This window comes from Talaromyces marneffei, chromosome 5 (assembly GCF_009556855.1).
Source record: "Talaromyces marneffei chromosome 5, complete sequence".
NCBI classification, from domain to species: Eukaryota; Fungi; Ascomycota; class Eurotiomycetes; order Eurotiales; family Trichocomaceae; genus Talaromyces; species Talaromyces marneffei.
The window spans coordinates 1,991,908-2,019,226 of record NC_072352.1 but is presented as its reverse complement, the minus strand read 5'-3'; the positions used below and the strand labels follow the sequence as shown (position 1 = coordinate 2,019,226).

Sequence of the window (27,319 nt, the reverse complement as noted above, 5' to 3'; positions counted from 1 at the left end):
AAGGGTTTATTTATGTGCGATCCAACTAGTTCCTAACTATGTAGAAAAGTACGTACTCGGTACATTGAGATTGATTCCATTTACGGTCTGGTCTGGTCCCGGGCAGGAATGCTTCTCCAGACTTGAGGGCCCCTAGTGTCAAGCACTCCATGATCTAGACAGGTTACGTACATGTAGTCATGTACATATCTGCCGTGTACAATTACTACGAATTATACGTAGCTAGATACCTGGCTAACCAAGTTAAGTATCCAATGGGATTGCTTGATAAGCCATACATTATGCTAAGCTAGTTACACCGTCGTTCTTCACAGCCTTTGCCGGATTCAATGCTGCCGCAGCCTTGTATCAAGGGTCTCAGGGCGATAGGCAGCAGAGTCACGATCGTGGTCATACTGATTGATGCCTGCCAGCCCGGCCACCTGATGATCATCTGGCTTTGCATTCACGTATGTTTGACAAAACAGCCAAAGTTGTACGGAGTGAACACAAACCGAGCCTTGCTGGTTTGGGATGGGGAGCCTCGCAAGACGCCTCGGCATCAGCCCCATTATTATTGTCCGACCGCCAGTGTCCGCCACAGCGTTCAGTCAGCGTCCAATAACGCAGGGCGAGGTAATCGTTGTTGGGACTGATTGACGGTGTGCCTGGGATAAGACACAGGCACCCACGATCGGTGCCGCTGGACGAACCTTGCTCTGAATGGTATGACCACGTTCAACTACCGCCTGCTTAGTTACTACGAATGTGCAAGAGTACAAATGAAATTAAATCAGATGATAGATCATGATAAGACAGGCAATCGTAAGGAGTGCCACCCAATCAGAAAATACCCCTTGGGGCCAGAACCTGGCCAATCACTCGTTAATCGCTCTGTTTTAGTCCCCTGCTAATCAACATTTGTGCTAGCTTTGATCATCATCAACCACTAACCCGTCACTACGTGAGGTAGTACACTCACTAGAAGGTAAATAATGCAAGTCCAAGCTTGACTTGACCACATGACCTCGTCGAGCCTCGCGTATCTGTTCGCGTCAAGCCCAGGGTCCGATTGGGATAGGCTTGCGTTGATCACCGCCATTTAAGTTACGTGTTTGTTGACTTGGCCGTAGAAGCACGAGAAGCAGCACACTCTTCTCCTTGAGGGGGAAAGAGTCGCTACGTAGGAAATAGTTGTCGATTGAGCTCTAGAATCAGTCAATAATTAGTTAACTAACGTAACTAACTACGTGGTAGGCGCTGATTAAGTGATGAAATGAGGTCCAGCAAATTATTCCCTTTTTTGGTATCCCGCTACGTCATGGGATGAGTTGGACTTTGTGATGAGCAGTTAACTATAGTCAGAATCTACGAGTAGAACTTGACCAGGCACGAGCGAATGATTATCGGCCACAACAAACAGACCATTCCTTCCGTGCCGGCGATGCGATGACGCTGCCGCGGAACTGTCCAAGCCTGTTCTGTTTACTTTACTCACTCACCCCAACCCGCCTGTAGCCCTAATGAGGTTTAGGGCTTCTCCCGGCACCCCGTGCGCCTAACTTTAAGCCCTTATTAGGCGGTCTTTGGGGGTAGAGTTTGGCAAAAACAATTGCTCTTACGGATACCTTTGTGCAACTACAGAGTAAATATGGCTGACTCCTGCTAACTCCTGGGTTTCGTTTCTCCAGATTCAGGGGCTTCACTTTGTCTTTTTTTTTTTTTTTTTTTGTTACAATTTTTCCACTCACAAGACAGCTAATTAACTAGTGAAAGCACATGCTTTTGAGACCTGAATTTACCTTTTAACAGAGTATACCAAATTACGGTCGATAATCAGTCAGTCAGCTTAGGTCCAGAGTCCAGCGATCTTGAATCCACCTTAGGTAACTTGGGGACCTCTAATTCTTTGTCGAATCCCTAGGTAACCTACTTCGAAAAGTCCAATACCCGTTTCGACTTTCTGGACATTTCTTAGACAGTCCTGACAGTGACCCATTCAATCACGGCGTAGTCTATATTACCCCCGAAAAGGTGCTTCTATAGACCAGCTAGCTATCAAGCTATGACCTGGAGTATCAATGAAATGAGATGCAATGCTTGACCAGCTGGTCAATCCTTTTTATGACAAAGCTTTAAATAATTACATGATGAAATTTGAATTTTCATCATGAGTCTTTCCAATATGTATGTGTATGGTTGGATGCTACAGATACCGGCGCATTCATCTACTTTTTCAAGACTTAGATACATAGTATCCCGGACTTAAGTATATCGCCCCGTAATCATGCCAGCTACTCCGCCGAGAATGTCCTCCCCATGTAAGCGAATGGGGCTGGCTCTATTCTGGCACTTATATACAACAGTAGAGGGGTTGCCAAGGTAGGGAGCAGTACATAATTCTCCGGATATCTAGAGGGAACGTTGATGCCTTTATAAGCACCGTTGATCGTTGGCAAGATTGCATGCGTTAGATGTACCTTTGAGGAAATAGTCTGGGTAGAGTAGGTAGATTATCAGATTAGATTAAATACTACATCTTTAAGCAAAGAATAGGTATAATGATAATATAACAAAGTACCACAGTAGCAAAGGTATCAGTCATCATCACAAAACGTTCAACTCAAGCCCATATTAACATCATCGCCCAAGCCCAACTCCCTCTCCGCCCGCTCCGTGCCACCAGCAGCCCTCGCTGCCCATCGATCATGTCTATTCTGAGCATCCTCAATCTCGCGATCACGGATACTCTTCTGACTATCTGCGTCGCCATCTTCAGTTGCCAGGAGGCGATTACTACTACTGGTTACACTCCGTTGGCTGGAGCTACTGCTGTATTGATGTCCAGGTTTAATTCCGTAATCACTTGTGCGGGAACGATGTAGACTCACGGGTCGAGAATTCCTCGCCGTGCTGGATGCGGAAGGTTGGTCTTGCGAAGCGGGGGAGTTTTCCGCGTCTTGGTTGTTGAAGGAGAATGTGGATGCGTTGGAGGGTGATGGAGGGATGTTTCTGCCTAGGTCTTTGGAGTTATTGAACCATCGACGTTTTCGCATGCTTCCCTGCGGATCTGCTGAAGCTGTTGATCTGATACTGACAGCGTCGTCTTGGACTTTGGCTGTGTTTTCGGGAACGACCCCATTTTCATCGACCTCGACAAGTTCGGCATCTCTGTACCATTTTCGACGTCGAGTGTATCGTCCCCAGCTGTCCCCTCGTCGACCGTCTTGCCACTACTAAATGTTAGTATGATATGTCCTAGAATGAACAGTACCTAGTTATCTGCTGACTTACCTTGTTATCATAATAAATCCAGCCACCTCCGTCGCTAGTATTATCTCCACCCTCAATCCGCCACTGACTTCCTTCAACCCAGCGCCAAATCGCATTACCACCATTAGCGTCAGGAAGTTCAAAATTATCCTTCGGTGGTACAGCATTCAAATGCTCATCGGTCCAAGCCGTACGTTCATGTGGGAATAGCGAGTACGTCCATCCAATACCAAGCCATCGTCGCTGATTCTCGTACACAATAAATGTGAATCGCACGCCGGCCTCGCCTTTGCTCGACGTTGCAATTGCTGTAGCGTGCTTCTTTGACTGGACAGTTTTTGACTTTTCAGCTGCTTTTACTGCTGCCTTATCCGTCGAGAAATTGAGTCCCGTAAGGAAGACGCAGATACGTCGAACGGCCAACGATCTCCATAAAAGAACCCTGAAGACGCGAGCAGGGCTGGAGTGGTATGTAAGAATAATTGTGCCAACACTTAAAACAACGCGCCGGGTAGTGATGATGTAAAATGGAGGAAGAGTGAGAAGTATCCATATTGGCGTAATACAAATAATCCGAATTAATAGTGACGTCAAGGCAGGCCGTGTCGTAGCAGACGTTGCGCTACTTTGTGTTGAAAGGAAGTCGGTCATTTCTCGCAACGGGCCCAGCATGATGTTGCATCGAGTCGTAAATTCTCTCATCGTCTCAACAATTTCATCTAGACTCTTCTGATGTCGCGTAGGAAGCGATTCAGGCGTTTGTTTCCGATTTCCGTGTTTCTCACCCGTTACTCCAGTCGACGAGAGTGGCGAATACCGTCTGGAATACATCCCCAATATCAACGAAATCACCACTAGTATCGGTCCCGCATACAAAATAATGGCATCGGAATATAAAACAATGGCCCAAAATCCAGCTACGAGCAAGAAGCTCGCCCACGGGTCTCCGCTAGACCATGTCAACAGCCCGGCGAGTTTGTTCAACGGCAAAAGAAACGGATGAGAATGCGCCAACGCGCGTGTGATGGGCGGAGGTGTAGCAACCAGCAGGGGGGATTTCCGATTAACAATGACGCTCGAGCGCTGTCGCGATGTAAGTGACGATCCGGCTATCGTCGTCGGCGAGAATGCGGCCACGGTCGGTGGATGGGCGTCTCGGGGATTGCTGGACAGCGCGCCATTGTCTGAGATAGTGGACGGCGACGACATGGGATCGGCCCAGGGTATTTCTAATGAAATGAGCATTGGGGAGACATATCTTCGAATAGGGAATCCAGCTTACCAAAAGCTGCCATGCACAAGAGCTGTGTATTTCGTCAACTCCCTCCCAAGGGTCATTGCGGGCGTCGCATTCACGATGAGCTGTCGGGCCAGGGTATATCGGGGGATGGGTATGTATGTGTTTGTTTTATGAGTCAGTGAATAGAGAAGAGAATGAAAAGAAGATGCAGTAATTAAACGACCTAGTCGACTAACTAGTTACTAAAATGAAAGTTGGAAGAAGACCATCGGTTGCGGGGAGCCGAGAAGGTCGTCGGGCTGAGAAAGTTCGCTCCGAGGCATGTGACCGCCTTCCTCGTCGGACTTTACAACGACGTTCTTTCTGTTTGTATTTTGATTCTGTCAAATATAAGTGCACAATATTTAAGCTGTCGTCAACCCGATAAAATCCAACCTTTCCATCACTTTTACAATGTTCAATGTTTATCAAGGCAACACTGTTCGGCGCTCAGAGATCTCCACATGACGCAGCTTCAGCCTCTACGGACGAACTGTTCAACGTCGGGCCTAGTCCACGATGGACTTAGCGGTTAATTAACTACCTCGTAGGACCTAGTGGGACTGCAAATAATTAGATAGTGCACGATCAACTAAATTTGCACTCATTTATCTAATGTACGTATTTTCGCTCATCAACCACCATCGTTCGAGTTGGCCATGCGCAGCTTGATTTACCACGGCAGCATTCCCACATCTTGTAACTCCAAAAGGCACAAAAGAAGTATGAAACAGATCTACAACATTTACCAAATCTTCCACTATTGTGTTACCGGATACCGGTATCACACCGCTGGTAGGTAGAAACTTCCAATGAAGGCCAACACGGCATAGACGAGTGCCAGGTCACAAGCTTCTGTGAGACCGAAATGCCAACGGCTGGTGCTTTGACAGTCCCTGCTCGATTGTTTGGGGTATCTCGCTCCAGTTTCATCTCTCTCGCCCATGGCTTCATCGCGCGGGGGACAATCGGGTGGCGCCAACATATACTGAATCGGTATAGCTGAAGAGAATAGGACTTTTATCACCGACGGAATCGACCACGCAACATTGCGGACAAGCTCATGGGACGTATTCCCGAGCTCTGCTTTTGCATAAGCGTTCCAGGTTGCCCACGCGAGTGCCAGGAATGTCGACATGAATATGGACAAGTGGAATATGACATTTAGATGGAACAACATGAAGCGAGCGCGGACGACTAGTGGAGCGCGCCTTTGTGGATTTCGTTCGTTGATACGGCTCTTGATACTTCCACTGGCCGTGAAAACAGTCTCTGTGCCTCCTAGCCATCGAGGAAGAAAAAAGGACCTCAACAATGCCAAAGAATAATCTAATACAAGCCAATCAGCCAGGAGTCCAGAGCACAGAATCTTGCACACTTACAAGGCGCCATGTAGTAATCAACACAATCATCTCGATTCATTGCGCGATAGTCTGACATTATCGTTCTGTGTTGGTACGACAACCAACCTAACATCTGTGAAATGCACTGGAGACGAATCAAAAATACTGTTGTCGGCGCATCCCTGAAAATAAGCGGTGGGCCAATGAACACGAGTTGGCAGGGTAGTCCAATCATTAACAGTACTTGTAGGAATGGTTTAGACAATGATCCCCACCCCATAAGCAATCCAAAGCCTCGCTGCATCATGCTAAGTGCACCGGTATAGCGTTGGAATAGGTAGTATTTGAAATGCATGGCAAGTTGTACACCTCCTACTCGCTGTCGTCGTTGTCAGCTATGTTTTCAAGTTTCGTATTGAGTTTTCAACTGCGAATTCGGAGACTCACCCATCTTACGAACTGTTTCACAGATGCTACGTAAGATTCCGGCACAAGTCCATATTGAAGCGCCTCTGAGATATACTTAGTCCTCCAACCTTTGGACATCATGAGCACAGAACTGTATGTATCCTCGAGGAGACTTGGTGCGGGAAACCCTCCGATCTCCAATATAGCTTCTCGGCGGAGTACAAAGCCTGATCCTGAATTGAGGCCGAAATTGGCTAGACTTCTATAGACGGAGTCGACATTCCAGCAAGATCGTCCGTTTTGAATCAGTAGGTCATTGTGTGGTGTGTGATAATAGCTCTTCGATGATATGGTGTTAGTACACAACACCCCTTTCACCGTTTTCTATACTGTTCGTAAACACGTACCTGAGAAGGACAGACCATTCCAAGCCTCGAATCAAGCACCATATGAGGCATTACTGCACGCAGCCACCTCTTCTCCGGAATCATATCAGCATCCAAGCTTGCAATGTACTCTGCAGGTCCACCAGGAAATGTGCTCATAAAGTCAATAGCTTGATTCAAGTTGCCAGCCTTGTAATCAGGAATAGTCGGCTTTTTCCGTGCATGATAATAAAGTCTTTGACATTTCAAACTTGCTACCCAGTCTTGAAGCTCCCGACTAGCCCCGTCATCTGCGACGACTACCCGATATTTGTCGTGAGGGTAATCTACGCCTAGCACGCCTAAGATCGTATCTTGAAGCACGTCCAAGGGCTCATTGCAACAGGGAAGAACAATGTCTACAAGCGGGACGTTGTCACCAACCAGCCGCAGACACTTCGCCCAGTCTCCCCACAAGGCAAAAATTTGTAGATAGGCCAATGGGAATTTTTCAACTACCATATATATTATTCGTCAGTTTTGGAGCAACAACAAATGGGGGGGGGGGGTGTGTTTGTGATAACATACTGAGAGAGCCTATACCCAAAACGAATGCGAAAATCGTCATTGCGAGGATTGGATCCAGCGGCCTTTCTTCGGCCAAGTCAATCAATATATTGCCCACGATAAAAGTGCCGTAAACATCAAGCAGGGAAGCAAGAAGAGAACAAGTGCCCCATAGCTGCATTATGGGTATCTTCCAGCTCTCAATGAATAGTGAATCATGGTCCTCATTAGTTGTCAGTTCTCTGACGACCCAATCTTCTTTCTGCTAGTAATTAATGAGAAATAGTCCACCAAGAAACCTTTTTCATAATGATGTCCTTACCTTGGATGCAGAACCATTGTGCGTAACAGTAGCTAGCGGATTGGCTTCCAGGGACCATTGATCACGGTAGTGCTCTTTTGACGATAGGTGTAGGGGCGAAGTGAAGGATTTCAGCTTTCTATCTCTCTGCCTCAGGCTCGTATAGCTAATATAGCTAGCCAATGTCGAAGATGCCATCGCCATCGCAAACGAGGAAGTACGTTTCGATGGGTATGATGCAAGAGTTCAAAGCTCCTTGACTTGGGCGACAGGTAGGTCTTATATATGTGCTCTTCAACTTGTTTCTTCAGACAACACTGGCTTCAGTCTGGAGATACCTAAACTTGCATTTGGGTCTTATCGTGACTCCTTTACTAAAGGAGAAGGTTACATAGATCTGTCGAATAACACGAGCCCGCCCAGCAACATATTCAATGATAATTGGTCTACTATGTTAATGAGGTATATACTATAAGATTACAGAAGATGGCGGTTGAAAAACGAGCCTGCAAATTATTCTATACTGACCAGGCGTTATTAGATCTTACAACTCTGATAAGTTGTCTCGTATCAATTCAATAAGCCGATCACAGAAAGTGAGCAGGGGGACCTCAGATAACACCACCTAGGAGATTCCAACGAACCAGTAAACATCACACACGGTCCGAACTTCATTGAATGTTGATATTAGTTTAACTTTAGGTGGAAATTAATGGAGAAGAGCTGAGTATATAGTCTATCAACTAAGATCTGACTGTAGAACACCAAACTCCGTTTGGGCTCACTACCACAAACTGCTCAAGTCATGTTCCTCCTATAATCATGTAGTGTCCAAATGATGCATTGATAAGGAAAAGTTATAGCTCTTGGCTAAATTATATGCAAAGATCCCAGCAGTGACGGGTATAGTGCTAAAATAACCCGAGTGCTCTGCACTGCATGAAGCCCGCACCATCTAGATCATCTCTGGACTACTCTCCTCTGAAATACCAGTATAGCAATTATGTACGTTTTGTATTAATTAGTTATCACAAATACATTGCTACTATACTAAACACTGAAGCGTCTTCAGCTCCGGATATAGACCGTTAAGCTCGACTAGGCTATCGATTCGTGGATAATTGGATCATTTTCTACTACTAGTGAACCACCACTAATTATTCATTAGTAATATATTAATTATCTCTTTGAAGTATTATTAGCGTAATGTTGTGGTATTCTAGAAGTATACCGTCTGATACATGTAAATTCCTCGACCTGGGTACGGATGTAATCAGCCTGTCCTTGATTTTCAGGGCTTTGAAAAATTGGTGTGAAGTTGTAACTTTTTGAGGCATCTTGGATGAATAAAGCTATAACGAGCCATTGTATAGTTTATTATATAGCCCCATGGTATTAATGTGATAAGAACAACTCTTGATGCTTTAGCCCTAACTCCCCGCAGGTCTTGGAGTGTGATAGTTCTCCACTTCACTCACACGGACCGGACCGTCTGGTTATCTATAGGCTCTCTATCTCCGTATGTTTGATATTATAGATTTTAAATTAATACAGAGTATAGCAAATATGTTGATAGATATAATAAAGTACCTATATATGTAATACTGCTATGTCCTCTGACTCGCTTCACTCCTTGGCAGTGTCGCACCACTATCCAATGCTCTCCAAAAAATTGCTTATCATACTAGGAGCTATGAAATGACTCGTACCCCGAGCAAGGAATTTGAAAGACTATCTTTTCAAGTGATTTCGTGCCCCACGCAAGGGGTTAGCCAGAAAACTGTAAGAATTTAGTGTACTCTAGACGGCCATCGCTGGTTCAAAACTGTTGAAATGTCATCTTAATGTCTCTTATCATCAGAGTATCCTGCCTGGCCTTGAGTCTTCTTCTCCCGTATCGCTTATTGACGAATGGCCCCAATCTCAATACTCCGACGGCATCTTAGGAGCGCCTTAATGCAGCCCAGGCTTTTGGTGTTTTGCTTCTTAGCCTTGTTGATAGGCGGGACTCTTTACTCAACCAAGAAGAAAGAATATTTAGTTACGGTTTCCAATAACATATACGATACTCGAGCTTACGCGAAGGAACCGGTTCCATCACCCCCACGCTTTCTCCAACATTATCAATTCGAGCCCGAGAAGCCCAGCCAGAGTATCGAACCAGACAATATTCTCTCAACCCACCCACGACTTTTCGGGAATCTAACAAAGTGGGACTGTCTGCCAGCCCTCATCGATAGTGACTTATACCTGTTAAGCTGGAACGAGACTATCTTTGCTAGAGCAAATGAATGGTATCCCCAGGACCCCCTTCGATACCCGGTTCCGCCGGGTGTGCCATTAGATGGCAATGGGGCTCTCGACGTTGCTAGGGAGCTGCAATGGCGTATCAAGCACTGGGCATATGCTTATCGCCTGACCATTGATGAACGCTGGAAAGATCGCATATGGAAAGAGCTTTTGGTCGCTTCTGGGAATTCCACGCAATATTTTGGTGAAAATGAAGATAATTGGAACTCCAGGTGGGCCCAGCCCTGTAGATTGGTGCGATGGATACTGACTTTTCTTAAGTCATTGGCTTGACGTCGGTGAGTTCTTGGTGGCATTCTCATATGCTTATGACTGGCTGTATGATGCCTGGACGCATCAACAAAGGGAGGCACTTATGTGGTCTATGATCTCACTTGGATTGAAGAAGGGTCTTGAGGCTTATGACTCCAATGCATGGTTTCTAAGTGTCCGAGGGAATTGGAACTGTGAGTAGAAAAGTTTGAAGTAGGGGATTGTGGAAGAGACTAACAAATGCAGGCGTGACGAACGGAGGCATGATTATCGGCTCTCTTGCAGTGTATCATGAGGATCCAACTGGGGTTGCTCAAGCGCTCCTACCAATGGCGATAGAGAATGCAAAGAATTACTGTTCACAGGCCGTTGAATCGGATGGAACATGGACAGAGACTCCAGATTATTGGTAAAGCTTCCTCCACTTCATCAAATCGATGCTCGCTCTCATGTGTATATAATAGGCACTTTGGCACACAAGCCCACTCGCAGCTCAGTTCAGCCTTACTAACTGCCACGAGCAACACTCACGGCATGTTGACCTCTAATTCAGCTTTCAAAAACACTTCTTGGTTTCATATATACAATAATGGTCTGACGGAGAAATTCAACTACGGAGATTGCGGCCCTCCAAAATTCACAGCCACTGCAAACTCCCTCTTTTTCTACGGGACTGCATTTAATAACCCATCATATATCCTGTATCAGCACGATAGGCCAGACGCTCCTGACCCTCTATCTATGCTTTGGTACAATCCAAGAATTGAGGGTTCGTGGTTTTATGACCTTCCTCTTGACAGGGAGTTCCCTGATCCGAACAGTGCATGGGTCTCAATGAGATCATCATGGACCGATATAAAAGGGCTGTTCGTTGCCATGAAGGCTGGTAGAGGGTTAGGACATCAAACACGTATGTTACGATCTTTCCTACCAGGAAAGGCTAACTGACATATATAGACGGCAATCTTGATGCCGGAGACTTTGTTCTCGACGCCCTTGGGGAGCGATGGGCTGGCGAACTCTGCCAAGATAATTACCTGTCGCCAGGCTACTTCTCCAGCGAGGCTTCAGATAGTGAACGGTGGTCATATTATCGATGTGGAACTCAGGGGCAGAACACGATCGTGTATAACGATAGTAACCAAGCTGTTAATGCGTATCCTAGCACGCGTTTTGGTACCACCCAAGCCGGTATAACTGATGACAATCATGATCTTAAATATGATACGAGCTTTTGGGTAGCTAATCTTACATCCTCCAACAACGGAACCATGATACAGCGGGGAGTAAGACTTCTACAAAACCGGAGACAAGTCTTGATTCAGGACGAATTTACATACACTCGGTTTGGAAGTCAATGGCGAATGCATACAAATGCCTCCGTAACGTATAGTAATAATGGCAGGACCGCCCGTTAGTCTACATCTCTTTCTTTCAGACTCTAACACAACAAGAAAGTGCTCTAACAATTATTCCAGACCTTCGTATGAATGGAAAGCGGATGGATGTATCCATTGACTATCCCCCAGAGCTGTACTTCTACAGCCAAGAAGCTGTAAGAATATACAACGAACCGCAACTTTCATTAGGGGCGATAGATATGGCGAATCCGAATGTTACTGTCCTCACGGTTGATGTCCCTGTCGGGAATGTAACACTAATCACAAGATTTGTTCCTCATTGGGGACGAGGGTTCCAGGCTATTGTTCCACCGTTGATTGATCTGGCACACTGGACTCTGTCGTCACATGAGCTAGATATCTAAGTAGTATATTGAGCTTTGAAAACTTCTAAGATAGGTACATTTTACATGTTGAATATCATGATATAGAAGCCGCTAGTGATGCTATTTTACACATTAATCTCGATCAAAATCTCCACAGAGATTGAAGGGACTTGCTCTCGATCAAGGGCAAACAACATCCAAAATCCGGGGATCAATATCCCAGGACTATCTGGTAGAGTCACATGGTATTTCCACTTCACGCCATCAAAGTTTGCTAAATCTTCCGATATAGAAAGCAGCACTCGCCGTTGGTCTGTGTTGATCGAATGTGTCGCCGATCCGTATCGTAGAAGTGCAAATTCCTCAATTGGGCCATCGGTATATACCGTCAAGGTAGACTCGGGATTTACCACAGTATTCGAGATCTCGAGAATCTGTGGCCGTATGGCAAGCATGCCCCAAGAGTTATATAGATATGGCGGATAGAATATCTGAACATCGAAATGGTTGACAGACGGGTCTTCGCATTTTTCCCAACATAGTCCACCTCCACCGACTAGAACGGTGGCATCCGGCAAGAGAATGGCAAAACTATGATATGATCTCGGAATGGGTGTGGCTGCTAGTTTCGTAAATCTCTTGGTTTGGGGGTTCCATAGTTCTGGAATGCTTGTCACATTTGTGTCTGTCCACTGCTTTGCCCACGTCACGCCACCATTAATGAATACCTCGCCAGATGGTAGAATTGCACTATTAGCAAAAGAGCGAGCGTAATGCATCGGCTCTATCTTTTCGACAACTGGCTGCCCAAACGGCTCTTTCAGTGTTATTATGTGCGCTGCTCTACTAGCAGGAGCATCGGTGTAACTAGTAGCTCCTCCAAGAGTTAGAATCTTCCCATGCAGTGCATCATACATAATAGCATTGCCGTTCATGGAGTCTGTGTCGCTTCCGCGGCGTCCTGCACTGTGATGGGCCCCCTGACCTAGCGTTCCATACCAGTTCATAGCCGTGGATGGTCCGGCTTGAAAGACGGAAGCATTTTTCCAAGCAAAAAGCCAGGGATGATTGTCAGCTGCAAATACACCCTTTGCATCGTTGGTGTACATGGGTTCGACGACGCAACCGGGGAGAGAGGACCATGTTGTGCCAGCAACATCAAGTACCTCCCCGTTCCTATTTCCCTCTCCGCCACTCCAAGATCCACCGATGGTAAATATTTGTCCATCCGAAAGAGTCGCTTGGCCGTGATAGCCCCTGCCAATGACCATTTGCGGCCCTTCAACCCAGCTACCACCATGCACAGAACTGTAGAAACTAGTATGTTCAGAAGAGCTTCCTCCAGTCACAACAAGAGTGCCAACTGAATTTAGAGAAATTCCAGGGCAGAACATGTTATGGTCTGTTACAGTCATGTTATAAATCGAGACCTTATTTGTTGCAAGTTTGTAAAAGGCCGTGAGAGTGCGGCCGGGATTACCTGGTTCAGATCCGAAAACATCACCTCGATCAGCAGCCCACAAGAGGACACCACCGGTTCGAGGGAGCACTGCTGCTGCTGCAGGAACAAGTGAAACTGGAATTCTTGGGCTCCATGAGCCTGTTTGAGCCTGTTTGGGAAGGGGGATGTGGAGGGCAATGAAGTGATAAGTATACTCATGAAAAACAAAAATGAGTACGATCAAGCAGCAAACAAAGATGAGCGCCAATCTGCTAGTTTGCCTGATCTTCAGGACACTAGTAAGCAACATTTTTGTAACTTAATTCAAAGAATGCACAGCATGTTACTATGAGCGGTTGAAGGCACCTTTGCTATATTAGCGAGACAACAATGTCTTAGACACATGGAAAATTACCCCATGGCCATACCCTAGTTGATCTTAGTAGGAACCTATAATCATTTTGCTTATACAGGAGAGCAAAATATACGAGATACATACTTATCTGAGAACAAAAATGGCGTCCTTGTGTGCGTACTTTTATTGCAGGGGTTCAGTTTACCGTTATCATCAGCTACACCACATTACCAGTCCCATTGGCGATATCAAATCAGTAATCACATTTCCACTAAGCGCTCAAGCCAAAGGAAGAACATGTCTGGATTTACATCCCCCCTCTTTTTACTCAGACAAACGATCCAGAGTTGGCTATGATGCTGGAATCATATCAACCCCACTATGGATGTAGTAATGTCTGTTGAGCGCTTTAGTTTATGAATATAAATAGTAGTAGTATCTCCTATCTGGTAAAACACTCCAGTAAGCCGCCACGGAATAGTAGACATCTTATAAGTACTAGGAATAATACGGGACTTTAATTTATGAATAAGCACTAATTTAGGGTATGACTCAAGTTATTGCATAGTTATCAAACACGGATGCAGGGAAAAGTGAGAGTTGAGGTTCTACTTGGCACGGTCCGAGCACGAGCGGCACTTTGGGTTTACAGGTGTGTCCGACAATCTTTGTTAGGGCTTTGCCTCTCCAACCCTAACAACTCGAAACTCACCATGCTAGACACAACTATGATTATTCACTTCTAGACCGTATGTTTCTATAACTGTATTCAGGTAATATTTGGCTTGCCAGAGCCTAGACCTATGTCCATATGCCATTTAAATCCCTTACGTATATTTTGAGAGGTTGTAGTCTTCTTATATACAGGTGTACGCCTAGTTCAGCTACATTTGCACTAGCAATACGCTTAGGCGCTCGACATATCAAGACTTACTCTTTCTCTACTACGGTGCCATGGTCCATGCCTTTTTTTTCTATTACAAGCAAAGACTTCTTTCTGATGTAATACTAGTTAATGGACAAGTCAACTGGGTGTATGAACTTATCATGGACCAAAGGGAATGACTATTCAACTACCTTCAGGCGAGATACATAAGATGAACGGATTTCGATGCTGGCTAGGGTGAATTGAGCGAATATAATCAATCCTCAACGGTCAAAAGTAAGTTATGATATTAGCAGTCCTAGATCTATTGTAGAATGGTATAGATATACCTAAAAAAAAAATATCCTTTTAACCCAGGTAGTTTTCCGAAAAATAGGCATATTAATGAATTAAAGTACGCACTAATCTGGTAGCAGATATAAAAAGACAGATTCTCTCTAAGCAACTTGGATCACGCATAAGTCAGGAACTAAGTATGGAGAAGATAAGGAAAGAAAGAAAGAAAGAAAGAAAAAGAGAAAAGGAAGAAAGAATAGTAAGCCAGTGTCAGAAAGCCTCAGGTGAGGGCCTCAATTTTCGTGGTCTGACGTAGGAGGGGTCTCGACGTAGGAAAAAGTGAGAGGATCCTCAGTGCCATCGTAATCCATCCCCGAAATTTGGTGACGCCTGTCATAAATTGGAAACGCCATCTTTCGAATCTCTGGGATATCTTCGAGTGTTCCCCCCTCAAATTTGATGACAATGATAAGAGATGCTAACCACTGGAGATCATATATCCTGTCGGTAAGTTTAACACCCTTGTGATAGTCGTCGGAAAATTTCGTTTGAATAAATGCCGTTCTAATAAGTTTCAAATCCGCATAGTAACTGACCTCGACTTGTGGTTCACTAATCCATGTTACCTCTTCAATTTCGTCCTTGGTGACTTCAATCTCGGCGGTGTAGTCATATGCTTGATGGGACACCCGCATGACACCGTACATTACAGTGTTCTGAGAAGGTACAGGTACGTCTTCGTAAATACGATCTATTAGTCGTTTCTGCCGTGCATTATATGACCCTCCTTCAGGCTCTCTAGAATTTGTGGGCTTCGCAGGCTTATGCGATATGCGAGCCATGTTGTATGTGACGCCTTGTATCAGGGATTGTATCTATCGATAGAGAGACAAAGAAAATTTTATATTGTTGGGTCGTTAAGGAAAGGAGAAAAATATATCCAAGAGAGAGATTGCTCCATTGCAGTTGGTCCTTTTATGCTTCCTTTTGGATGAGTCAAAATGCGTGTCCTCTGTGAGCTTCGAGTCATAAAAGAAGAGTCACAGAACTATTTAAGGAGTCAACGTTCAAGATAGGATTGAATGCCTTTCGGATAAGATGGACGAGATGGATAAAACTCCATACAGCTGCCGGGGTCCAGTGCCATAAAGTTACGGCATAATTCAAGTAACATGATCCATGATATGACTCTAAAACACTTGCCATATTACAAATTGACAATATCTAGGTAGCTTAGGTAGACCAAAAAGCCGTCGAGGTGTATAACTCATCTGCATTGGAAGGGATTAGATACCTTAGGCGGGATAGACGCAATGAATCGAGTCATATAGTGATAAATCAGCAGCAAGCTACCAAAGTGAAGCGGTATTTAGTTTCAGACTTACTTTTATTGCATTTACCCTTGATTTTTATCATAGGACATTACAACTTCGTCAATATACTGGCGTAGTTGCATCCAGAAAATCACTTATTATAACAACCAAGATACACGACAATTAGTAGCTACATAGACAGCTGCAAGTCAGATAGCAGATATAAAGGAATGATATTTCTGGTTCTAGCTTCTATAAGCAAATCGGGAGTGACAAAGTGAATAAAGGAATAAAGAAACTTAGAGCTTGGAGGAGAATTCAGGGTATAAACTGGGCAAATAAGAAAAATAAAATCGGAACAGAGCCGGCCGGAAGGGAACATGATAAAGATAATAGAAAGGAAAGGGAAAGGGAAAGGGAAAGGAAAAGGAAAAGGAGTCGAAAGGGTGCACATGTGAGCTATACCTAAGTATATATACGGATCATATACTAGCCATAGCCTGAGACCCTGAGAATCACTGGATGTCTAAGCCTCGCTATGTGAACTCTCGGGCTCCGGAGGCCACTGGATCTCACCGGTCTCAACGGACCCAGTGCGAGAACTTGACTCAGAACCCGAGAAGAGACCCGCGTGGCTGAACAGTGTCTGCGCATAGATAGAGTTATCTGCTCTCCCGCGGATAGGATCCCGATCGCGGGTAGTCCTCAAATGAAGCTTTTGCATAGTTTCGATTGTTCTACGCGTGATTCCATACTGCCCTTGATTAAAATTAATTATCTCAGAGTTGTAATGGACTGTGTTTGCAGGGAATTCAACTCCAATAATAAGAAACTGGTCCCACCTAACTTCGTGCATATCGGCGTGAAATCTGGTTTCCATTTGATTGCCGTTGACGAATTCCAAGGCGTGCCTGCTCACGGCGATTGGTGTAACCCCATTCTCTGTAACTGAACGTTCAGTATAGTAGGAAACCTCCACGCTCCGCAACGCTCCGAGAATTTGTAGTCCTCCTAGTGGCCTAACTGTCTTGTCGATACTAACGTACATATCGTACTCAAGGGGGCCAGATTTATCCCAAGTCACATACATTCTGCACTTAATTTCGAGTCCAATCAGATCTGGAGGCGCATTTGCATAAAAAGCGGTCAATATTTGGTCCTCGGGTGTCGAGGGCTCCTCTTGCGCCTCTTGGGGCACCGGGGACTCTCTGGGAGGTATGGAAGGCATACTGATGTAAACTCCGCTTTCATGCACTACTTTCTTGATTGACAAAAATGATCTTGGTTTAAATAAAGTTCTAGGTCGTAGTAGAAAAAGATAATACAATAATAAAAAGAACATAAGAGATTTAAGACATAGAAATCTTACCTGTTGAGCTCTTTATGCTTCATTTTCATGAGTCAGAAGAATCCTGTCATATACCATGACTCAAAAAACAAATCAGCGAGGATCTAAAATTGTCATAGGTCAAAGGAAATGACTATTCTCAGATACTCTCGGATGAGATTGTTGGAATGAGCAGATTCCTGTAATTGGAAGGTTGGACTGATTGGATGAAAACGATATTTGAAAGTTCAGACGTTCAAAGCAAGTTATGATCACAGTCATATCGGCAAGCTACTATAGAGGGTACTAATTATGCCAATCTCCAAACGTGATATAGGGGTTCTATTAAGATTACCTAAAAGTAATATTGGCAATCAAGATTGGAAAGTACAGGGCGATCTATTCTGGTATATAGTGGGCTTAAATAGACATATTCTGTCATAACCCTCATTGATATCAAATGGGTTTAGACTGATAAATAGCCTCAATCTTTGAAGCTTGAACCAAACTTAGAGAAGGAATCAGACAGAGAAGAAAAAAAATGAAAGAATAGGGTGCTCAATCGAGTTCGGGCGCCAGCGAGTGCCCACCCACTATACCGAGCGATTCCTTGAGACCAGAGTACCTCGTTCCCCAAATTTGTTCATGGCCTTCTTTATATTTTTTGTAGCTCAGGAGAGACACCTTTCGCATTTCTTCAATTGCCATTTCATCTCCAAGGGCTGTCTGTGTATCGTTATCAATAAAGTCAAGAGTATAGTTGATTCTCATCTCGTCAAATTCCATGCCAATGAGGATAAAACGTTTCCATTCCCGATCGGTAAGACTGTCATAGAAAGAAGCAGTCACCCTCTTGTCGTCAAACTTTAACCTAAATTCCTTCACAGTTCGTGTTGATTCCTCATCTGTATAGTAGATGACCCGCACCGGTGGTTCTGGCTTGACCCAATGTACAGTATCTTGCATCTCACAGTGGTGTAGTTTGATCGTAACTTTGTATAAATATTGATTTTCCTCTTTGAGAAAATCCACGTCAAATTGCATATAAACGTCCGGAAAACGTGGAGGCGCATCAGCAAGAAATTGTTTCTCCAAGAGTTCTCCAGGGGTAAACATTTCAGGCATGTTAGATTAGATTCTGCTTGTATATTACAGTTTTCTTAACCAAGAGATAGATGCTTGAGCAACATGTGTCCTGGCAGAGATAACTTGATATTACAGGCTCAAGAAGAAGAACAGTATATGTCGAACGAAGATTGCTCCATTGAAACCAACCCTTTTATGCTTCATTTTTATGAGTCAAGAATGGCTACTGTCATGCAATATGGCTTGACTGAATATCATATTGACTCTCGAAACACGTCAGCGAGGTATATAAGGTATTACATATAAAGGGAATAACTACCTGGCAGCTTCCGCGCCATCGGATGAGATGGACTATACATGGGATAAACAGATTTCTATAACAATTAGGATTCAAATATATGGATGGGAAGTTTGGATCCTGTCGTTGGATATTAAAGGCGAGGTATGATCTTGACTACATTTTACTATTATTATAGAATACATAACCGTATGAAGCCGTTGGGGTGTTCTGGGATTTCCGAAGGTTGGACATGGTCGTGGATCAAGTTATATGAAGATCTAATAGATAGTGGATACAAGTATGAAAATTCTATCATAGCCCCCTTCGAATCCGAACGAAACTGAAGTAGAATCTATAAAACTATTAAGAAATCAAATCAAAAACACGACCTGGGGTATAAAGCAATCCAATACGAGAACAAGGATAATAGAAAAGGATACCAGAAAGAAAAGGAGTTAAAGCAAAGGGAGTAATGAAAGAAAGACATCCCAGGATATAGTACCACGTGCATAACCATGGTAGATCGATACACGAACAATAGCGCAAACCAAATGCAGGATCTGCGGGCATTCTAACTCGCCGATCGAAAGAGTTCTATATATTTGATCGATCTATATTTTTGGATGTAGTGATGCCACTGATTTCAGGAACAAGGGGTAGATGACATTACGGGATTTATCCATTTTTCATCGTAAATTGAGTCTTTCGCTTCCCACTCGTGTGACATGACAGAGGTAAGCATATGTTGCAAAAAGAGTCCATTAATTTCGAAATGCATGTATTACACAACTTTTAGAATGTTTTAAGAGCATACTCTGTGTTACCGGCAACAGCTAATGGTCCCAACTTCATCTCTCACCCGCCAGTTATGGCTCCGTTTCGCTGTCGAAATTGCCAGTAGGACTCTGGTACGTGCACATTTACTGTCTACAGGGTAACGCAATCATTCAACTAGCAAGGACCGTCGAAAGGTCAGCTACGAGCGATGGCTACGTTGTCAGAGGTCAGAATAAGGTAAGATATAGATTGACCAATCAGCATTGAGGGTAAAACCGCATCACGTGCCATGGAAAGTGCGCTAGCCGTATTTAGAAATGGATTTTTTTTCTCCGACGTTCTCTTCCGAAGACTCGCCGCAAAGTCATCAATCGCATCGCGTTGTCATTTACACCTATCCAGGGCCATCACATCAATCATCATGGTACGTTGATTCACTTAGTTATTTTTATCTTAGTACTCAGCGAAGCTTTTTCTTTTTTTTTTTCTTCTTACTAATATATTTGTTTACAGGCTCACCGCATCCTTACAACCCTCGTCGTAACCGGCACCCGAGTCTTCGGCCGCGCCTTTGCAGAGGCCTACAAACAAGCCTCCGCCAGCTCCAAATATGCCACCGAAATGAAAAAAGGAAACGTCACTGGCGCCAGCACATACGCCTCCAACGGTCTCACGCTCGACGAAGCATGCAAAATCCTGAACGTGAAGCCTCCCCAAGCCGCGGCTGGTAGAGAGGCACAACTCGAGAGCGTCATGGAGCGATTTAAGAAGTTATTCGATATCAATGATCCGGAAAAGGGGGGAAGCTTTTATTTGCAGAGCAAGATTCTGCGTGCAAGGGAACGCATTGAGATGGAGTTGCGCGAGACGGAGCGCAAGGTGGCGATGGATAAGGAGTTGAAGGAGGGTTGGAAGCCGAAGGTCTACAAGGACCGATGATTTCTTTCACAACACCAATATTTCGTCTATACGCTTTCGTTCTTGAGTCGACCCTCGCCAGCCAGAAATCGTCCCCGAACCGGCTACTCGTGACGAGCTCGACGTGTTATTTACCCATCTCCCTTCTTCGTTTCGCCCATTCCGGCATCATAGAACTTGTACTATACAGTGACGAAAGACGTCTATTTCGTTGTTTATTGGGTTGCGGCATAGCATGGCGTTTTCTTTCTTTTCCTCTGTTAGCTCGGTTGGTCGCATGACTGGCCAGTTGCTCTGGGCTGGTGGTCAGCATCCCAACTGCTTACGCTTGATTTGACATCAATGATATATGTTGAATATCTGGCCAGTCATGTCGATGAATTCTTGTACTTATGTGATTATATAATTAATGGCTACAGATCTACTGTCGGTGTCGTTTTACATTCTCCCCAACACGCATTACTAGCAAGATGGTCTCGGAAATCTAAATCTATCACAGCCTCTCGATTTCATAGTTGAATTGACATCTTCAGATCCACAAACCTCGGCAAGTGAAGACGGAGTGGTCTATGTACCGCATGGCATCGCACCGCTACACAACATGAAGTCTATCCGTAAACTCAAGCGACCCTCCAGTGTTCCCTGTTCAACGTGGAAGCGAGTGTGATGAATGAATGCCAAGATCGGAGAACAGAGTCAAACAGTTCAATGGATTCCATCCGCGAACTTACTATTTCGAGACTAGCGCCTGGCTCCCCCGGATCTGTTTTGTTTTTTGAGAAGCTATATCGCCAATTTTCGTATTGTGGAATATGCAGTTGACCTGTCAGCAAAAGATTCGGGTATGAGGGTTTATTGCTCTGGGTTTGATTTCGGTTGCGAATATGTCGAGGAATAAGTTTTTCGACTGGCTTGAAGCTGCCGTTGGACTTGTGGTACGACGACCACGCGGAGTATCGAAGATGATCTGGAAATGATGAGCATCAGCAGCATCATGAGCAAAAACCGAGTGATCAGAATATCTATTGGTTGATGACGCCGAAACTTGCATATCGGCAGTAGACGTCTATTAGGCGGGAGTATCTGGGTGGTGAAGATGGTTGAACGATCGACTCTAAAGGATGTTAAAATACAAAATGCTGACAGATACAGAGAGGAGAAGGGGGCTTTGCATGCATGCAATTCACTGAGCAGTTTGCGAAAAGCAGCAACCAAAGCCGACAATCAGGTATCCCCGACAGAGATGGGGTGATTAGATTGCTTTGCATACCACCAGGGGGCTGCCATGCTACCAATTGGTTGGAACGAGCCACCAGGGTGATGGAAGCTTTTATCAATATTTCACAATCCATAACTAGTGGATGAATGTGCTAGCACCTAGTTGAGCTAATCACAACAACCGGTGTACTTGCGCCTCAGGGTCCTAAGTCCAACAAGAAAACACAAGGTACATCCTTGCACCAACCCATGTCTCTCATCTTGCATGAAACATTACACTATATCTTCATTCCAGGTGGTATAATCAATTTAACCACATTGAAGAATTCGTATCTAGATGATATAATGAATAACATGTGATTAATTGGACATGTACTAGCATTAGCCTAAATTCAGTAAATTCGCTGGAATAAATTGATTATCAGCCCTAAGTCTAATCAGGTCTAGAATCTCAGCTATGCTAGGATGCACGACTTCCTACTCAATGGGAAAAAGTCCAGCATCCAATCTGTTCAGAAGAGATTATCTAAAAATTGAATATATGAAGATCAATTGAAAAAATATATAGTGCACATGCAAAAACAAGAGCGGAGTTTCTCCGATTCTCCGCAGCGGTTGCGATTGATGGAGGGGCAAAATTATTTTCCCGGCTTTAGGTACGGTATCGGATGTCTTATCGGTCAATATCTATCCTTTTCTTTCTTCAATTCATTCATTTAATTGATCCTGTTCTTCCAACCGAACATTTACAGTTGACAAGTTCATATAATATTCATAGCAAGATGACACGCCCACCCCCCTCACAAGTCCTCACCCCACTCGTCCTCGGCACCGCAACATTCAACATCCAATACAACGACGACCCCTTCTCCCTCCCTTCGGTATCCATCGTCCACCGCGCCCTGAGCGCCGGCATCCGCGCCTTCGACACATCTCCTTATTATGGCCCATCAGAAGAAATCCTGGGACAAGCCCTCGCTTCTGAGAAAGTAGCGACTGAATTTCCGCGTCACACATACCAGCTTCTTACAAAGGTTGGGCGAGTCGCTGAATCATCGTTCGATTATTCCCCGGCGTGGGTACGGTATAGCATAAAACGAAGCCTGAGGAGATTACATACGGACTATTTGGATGTTGTGTACTGTCATGATGTTGAATTCGTGTCTGCGGCGGAGGTGGTAGAGGCTGTGAGGGAGTTGCGACGCATTCGGGATGAGGATGCGTCGATCCGGTATGTGGGTATTTCGGGGTATCCGGTTGAAGTTTTGGCGGAATTGGCGGAGCTAGTGTTGAGAGAGACTGGGGAGCCGTTGGATGTGGTCATGTCGTATGCGAACTACAACCTGCAGAACACGCGATTGGCGACAAAGGTACTTGCGAGGTTGCGGGCCGCGGGTGTAGATGTGGTTCCCAACGCGTCGATATTGGGCATGGGATTACTGAGAGGGCAGAGTGTGTTTGATTGGCATCCTGCCCCCAAGGGGCTGAGGGACGCAACTCAAAAGGCTAGTGAAGTGTTACGAGAGCAGCAGAATGAGAAGTTGGAGTCGCTGGCCACGAGATACGGACTTGAGTCGTGGATACGAGAGGGTTCGGCCGTGGGTGTGTATGGACACCCACTAGAGGCGACAGATGGCTCTGCACCGAAGTTGAGTAATGGCCAACAACTGGGTGTCACTGTAGTGGGTGTGAGCAATGTGAAGGAAGTCGATGAGTTGGTGGCTATATACCGCGAGGTTCTTGATGACGTTGTTTATTCAGAAGGAAAGTCCTCGACAAAATCCGTTGAGACTGCAGAATTGACTAAGTTGGTGCGATCAATATTGGGGCCCGAATGGCTGGATTATGCCTGGCCGAGTCCCGGAGAGGGATATGTTAATACGTTGCCTGAGAGCCATTATCAGTTGCTACGAGAGCAGACGACCCCCACTACCTTGTGATACGATAGGGCAAGACGGGAGAAATTGTAGTTAGCGCCACTGAACTATCGCAATTCGGCTGTATGATTGTCAATGCACATTTCTGATACCGTACTGTACATACACACTCTGTACATACCATTTCTATGAGCTCTTGTCAATTACAACCGAGACCTCGGATATAATAATTGACTCACAACCAAATGAACCTCCAGACAGACTGCTGCCTAGCTCTCGTGCATTATATAGACCAATTGTAAATTCCACCTGAGAAAATTGTCTGACGATCTTATCAGATGGCGGCGTGTGCTCGGTCTCCTCCGAACACGGTAAATCCGAGCTTATCTGATCCCCGCCCCAATGCTTAATCGTCTCGATCTGGCCGATAGAAGGCGAACAGTGCGGAGTTAAGCATCTTCGTGTATTTCTAGTATCAGTATAAGTACCAGCAATATCCATATTGTAGACTTGTTCTTCTTTCACGATGCTACTATTTCGACTCACTCGTCAATCTCCCGGCTTCTCGTCGTATAGCAATTGGAATTCCTTCTCTCCATCTCGTCGTATATAGTATAGTATACAATATACATCCAGCACCAGTTTCAACATGCCCAAACCTTCCATCGAAAACATCGGCTCTTACGATGTATGTCCCCCTCCCCCCCCTTTTCTCGTTCCTCACGAATACTGAGTTTTTAATAGGACCTCCGTGAACTCCATCTCCTCCACTACATCTACTCTCTCCCACACCTCTCCACGCTGCGCAACAATCCAGCCGCGGTCCTACGCGAAATCGACAATTTCTCCCAAGCAACCGGCAAATACCTCATGACCATTGGCCCAGAAAAAGGCGCTTTCCTAGCTGATATTATAGCCACCCGCAAACCATCCACCGTCGTCGAATTGGGTGGGTTTGTGGGGTACTCCGCTATTTACCTCGGTGATGCGCTGAGGGCGAACGGCGGGAAGAGGTATTTGAGTCTGGAATTGAATCCCGTCAATGCATCGGTTGCGAATTTGTTGATCGAGCTCGCGGGGTTGAGGGATGTGGTTACCATCCATGTCGCGGCGAGCCACAAGATGCTTGCCGGGTTTGTCAAGGATAATGTCATTGACCACGTAGAGGTGATGTTGATCGATCATTGGAAAGATCGATATCTACCAGATCTGTGGCTCATGGAGAATCTGGGCTTGCTCAAGCCTGGAGTCACTGTTCTAGCGGCGGATAACTGTCTGAGGCCCGGCGCGCCGGATTATTTGGAATGGGTGAGAGCTACCCCTGAAGAGAAGGCGGCGTTGTTGAAGAGATATGGGTTTGCGGCGGACTCGAAATATGTGAAAGGGGAGGAGTTGATCAAAGCCGTTAAAGAAGGGAAGGAGGATGTGGACTTGGAGAATGTGCCTGGGGATCCGTCGTGGGTATATGAGAGGGAGATGGCGGAGTTTGAGTTGGGGAATGGACGACATGTAAGTCTTTTCCACTGCTCCAGGACTTGAATGTGTTTTGCTAAAATTCTATAGGATGGAATCGAGGTGGTCAAAGTGGTTGGCAAGGAGTGATTGATCTGAAGCTTGACACCATATCCATATCCATACATATACTTTGAATTTGAATCAAAAAATGCAACTACAGCATGAATTTAAACCCTCTTCTCACTTCAACCCCCTCAACAACAACAGCTACCCCCCTCGCCAAATCCCGATTCATCCTCGCATAAACAGCCCTCATCACGATACAAATCATCACAAAAACAGCCTGACACAAAAACACCGTAATCAATGCGGGTCTATAAGTCGGCGCATCCTGCGCTCTGTACACTCCAGACGACACAATCCCTCCCAAGTTTGCACTCGTAGACAAGAATCCCAATGCCACCGCACGAGAAGAAGTAGTCCGCGTATTTGCACCTACCCACGCTGGGACAAGAAGGAGAGGGACGAATGTGCCGAAAGTTAATAGGTAAGTAAGGAAATACCCGAGTTTGACATGATCCACCAGATCCAATGTCCCCAAGAGAATCCAACCTATCATCGATACAGAGACAACCACAATCGAAACCAGACCGCGCTGTTGTATGCTGTCTGAGACCCAGCAACCAACATACATGAAAAACGCGCCCGTCAGATTAGGGCCAATGGTATACAGATTTGCTCGCACAGTGTCCTGGGTCAGCCGTTGGATCATAACGGGTAAGAAGTTGGATGTACTTGTCGCGCCCACACCATACAACAACCCCGAAAGGGCGAAAAGCCATATTTTCCAGTCCATGAGCACTATGAAGCCTTCTTTGAAATTGAATTCATTTTCCGGGTTGTGCTCAAGCCTTAAAGAGGCGCATTGTATTTGAGCAGGGGTGAAGTATCGCGATTTCTGGACGCTGTCTGGTAATGCGATGAGCACGATGAAAGCGATGCCAACGCTAATGCCACCTTCGATGAGAAATAAATATTGCCAACCTTTAAGGGAGCGGTCCCATTGGAATACGCCCCAGGATATGAGGCCGCTGATAGCACTCTACATCCAAATTAGCCAGATTGTCAGTTCCTATGTGGTAATAAAATTTACGTAGTAAGGGAACAGCGGGGCAGGGGGGGGGGACGAACGGCAATGAACCCCATAAGGAAAAAAACAGACAGCCGCTTCGCCAACTCCGTTTTCGTATAAAACATTGACAAATAGAAAATCGCACACGGCAGAAAACCAGCCTCCATCGTGCCCAGTATGATTCTGCAAGCCATCATCCCGCCGAAGTCTTTGGCTGCCGCCTGGATCATGGCTAGACTTCCCCATCCCAGGACCAACAATGGAATGACTAGTGCTGAGCTGTATTGTTTGGCAAGGATTGTGGCGGGGATACCGAATATGGAGTAAGGGATGTAGAAGAGGATTAGGAGCAATGAATATTGATTCCCTACGAGACCGAGATCTCGTTCTAGGGTTGAGGTTTTGGCATTTCCGAGATTGGCACGGTCAAGGCTGTGCGTTAGGTAGACCAATGCTATTCCACAATTAGCTGGATTTTATATAGATAGATAGATAGATAGAGATATGATATATAAAAAGAGTAAAGTTCTGTCTTACAAAGGGTTGGGAGTAATATCAAATCCAATCGTCGAACGAGCGACCTTTCGACCCTGTGGTCGATTCCGGCGATCTCTCCAGGGACATTCCGGTTTGATTCTGTGTCTGGCTCTGTAGAGTAGCAGCATATCGCCTTGTCTATGATGTTTGCTACTGACTGTACAAGTGGTATTTTAGTCTCCATCCGGAAGTGAGTATGTATATGGGCAAATAGAGAGAGTGAATGTGTTGAGAACCTTGCGAGAAGATGGATCTTCAAGGTGGCGGTGGGGAGACCGTCCGCCACCAAAAAATATTTAAATAATCTACAAGTCGAGTCGGCTCGCTCACTGGACAGACTCCCTTGGATGCAACATTGCTGACCATTAATCGTACTCCATAGTACGTACCTTTTGTTCGGATAAACGTCAACGACGACCCGTATTTACGGAAGCAACCACATCAAGGCGTGCATGTGAAGAAACGGCATCCAAACTGTGAATGGGTTTAAGATATCAGAAACTAAACTTTTAGGCTGTTGCTCAATGCCTTTTGAGAACGGCTGTGACGAGGGTTCGCAAGGTGTAAAATGTATATATTATGCATTAAGGATAGGGATTTGATGGAGCTAGGTAGATTAGATTGACCGTGAGAAAAAC

The 27,319-nt window shown here is 45.2% G+C and overlaps 11 protein-coding genes across 11 annotated transcripts; 4 read left to right on the top strand and 7 right to left on the bottom strand.

Moving 5' to 3' along the window:
- Positions 1-2,597: 2,597 nt before the first annotated feature.
- Positions 2,598-4,547, bottom strand: EYB26_007050 (uncharacterized protein; the record flags this gene model as incomplete). The annotated part of the gene is made up of 3 exons (XM_054266322.1): positions 2,598-3,212; positions 3,274-4,481; positions 4,535-4,547. The coding sequence occupies 3 exons, from the start codon at positions 4,545-4,547 to the stop codon at positions 2,598-2,600; spliced, it is 1,836 nt and encodes a 611-aa protein (XP_054122297.1).
- Positions 4,548-5,315: 768 nt separating this feature from the next.
- EYB26_007049 (uncharacterized protein) lies at positions 5,316-7,395 on the bottom strand (the record flags this gene model as incomplete). The annotated part of the gene is made up of 5 exons (XM_054266321.1): positions 5,316-5,860; positions 5,914-6,253; positions 6,322-6,621; positions 6,690-7,162; positions 7,236-7,395. 5 exons carry the CDS (start codon positions 7,393-7,395, stop codon positions 5,316-5,318), a joined length of 1,818 nt encoding a protein of 605 aa, XP_054122296.1.
- Positions 7,396-9,471: 2,076 nt separating this feature from the next.
- On the top strand, positions 9,472-11,842 carry EYB26_007048 (uncharacterized protein; the record flags this gene model as incomplete). The annotated part of the gene is made up of 6 exons (XM_054266320.1): positions 9,472-10,037; positions 10,087-10,271; positions 10,324-10,486; positions 10,542-10,987; positions 11,035-11,490; positions 11,556-11,842. The coding sequence occupies 6 exons, from the start codon at positions 9,472-9,474 to the stop codon at positions 11,840-11,842; spliced, it is 2,103 nt and encodes a 700-aa protein (XP_054122295.1).
- An 86-nt stretch (positions 11,843-11,928) lies between these two features.
- On the bottom strand, positions 11,929-13,554 carry EYB26_007047 (uncharacterized protein; the record flags this gene model as incomplete). Its single annotated transcript, XM_054266319.1, has 1 exon — positions 11,929-13,554. The coding sequence occupies one exon, from the start codon at positions 13,552-13,554 to the stop codon at positions 11,929-11,931; it is 1,626 nt and encodes a 541-aa protein (XP_054122294.1).
- Positions 13,555-15,054: 1,500 nt separating this feature from the next.
- Positions 15,055-15,603, bottom strand: EYB26_007046 (uncharacterized protein; the record flags this gene model as incomplete). Its single annotated transcript, XM_054266318.1, has 1 exon — positions 15,055-15,603. The coding sequence occupies one exon, from the start codon at positions 15,601-15,603 to the stop codon at positions 15,055-15,057; it is 549 nt and encodes a 182-aa protein (XP_054122293.1).
- A 997-nt stretch (positions 15,604-16,600) lies between these two features.
- On the bottom strand, positions 16,601-17,302 carry EYB26_007045 (uncharacterized protein; the record flags this gene model as incomplete). Its single annotated transcript, XM_054266317.1, has 1 exon — positions 16,601-17,302. The coding sequence occupies one exon, from the start codon at positions 17,300-17,302 to the stop codon at positions 16,601-16,603; it is 702 nt and encodes a 233-aa protein (XP_054122292.1).
- A 657-nt stretch (positions 17,303-17,959) lies between these two features.
- EYB26_007044 (uncharacterized protein) lies at positions 17,960-18,526 on the bottom strand (the record flags this gene model as incomplete). Its single annotated transcript, XM_054266316.1, has 1 exon — positions 17,960-18,526. One exon carries the CDS (start codon positions 18,524-18,526, stop codon positions 17,960-17,962), a length of 567 nt encoding a protein of 188 aa, XP_054122291.1.
- Positions 18,527-19,965: 1,439 nt separating this feature from the next.
- Positions 19,966-20,483, top strand: EYB26_007043 (uncharacterized protein; the record flags this gene model as incomplete). Its single annotated transcript, XM_054266315.1, has 2 exons — positions 19,966-19,968; positions 20,058-20,483. 2 exons carry the CDS (start codon positions 19,966-19,968, stop codon positions 20,481-20,483), a joined length of 429 nt encoding a protein of 142 aa, XP_054122290.1.
- A 1,979-nt stretch (positions 20,484-22,462) lies between these two features.
- On the top strand, positions 22,463-23,620 carry EYB26_007042 (uncharacterized protein; the record flags this gene model as incomplete). Its single annotated transcript, XM_054266314.1, has 1 exon — positions 22,463-23,620. The coding sequence occupies one exon, from the start codon at positions 22,463-22,465 to the stop codon at positions 23,618-23,620; it is 1,158 nt and encodes a 385-aa protein (XP_054122289.1).
- A 586-nt stretch (positions 23,621-24,206) lies between these two features.
- On the top strand, positions 24,207-25,159 carry EYB26_007041 (uncharacterized protein; the record flags this gene model as incomplete). The annotated part of the gene is made up of 3 exons (XM_054266313.1): positions 24,207-24,245; positions 24,302-25,066; positions 25,121-25,159. 3 exons carry the CDS (start codon positions 24,207-24,209, stop codon positions 25,157-25,159), a joined length of 843 nt encoding a protein of 280 aa, XP_054122288.1.
- A 67-nt stretch (positions 25,160-25,226) lies between these two features.
- EYB26_007040 (uncharacterized protein) lies at positions 25,227-26,865 on the bottom strand (the record flags this gene model as incomplete). Its single annotated transcript, XM_054266312.1, has 4 exons — positions 25,227-25,981; positions 26,057-26,114; positions 26,204-26,598; positions 26,682-26,865. 4 exons carry the CDS (start codon positions 26,863-26,865, stop codon positions 25,227-25,229), a joined length of 1,392 nt encoding a protein of 463 aa, XP_054122287.1.
- Between the last annotated feature and the right edge of the window lie 454 nt (positions 26,866-27,319).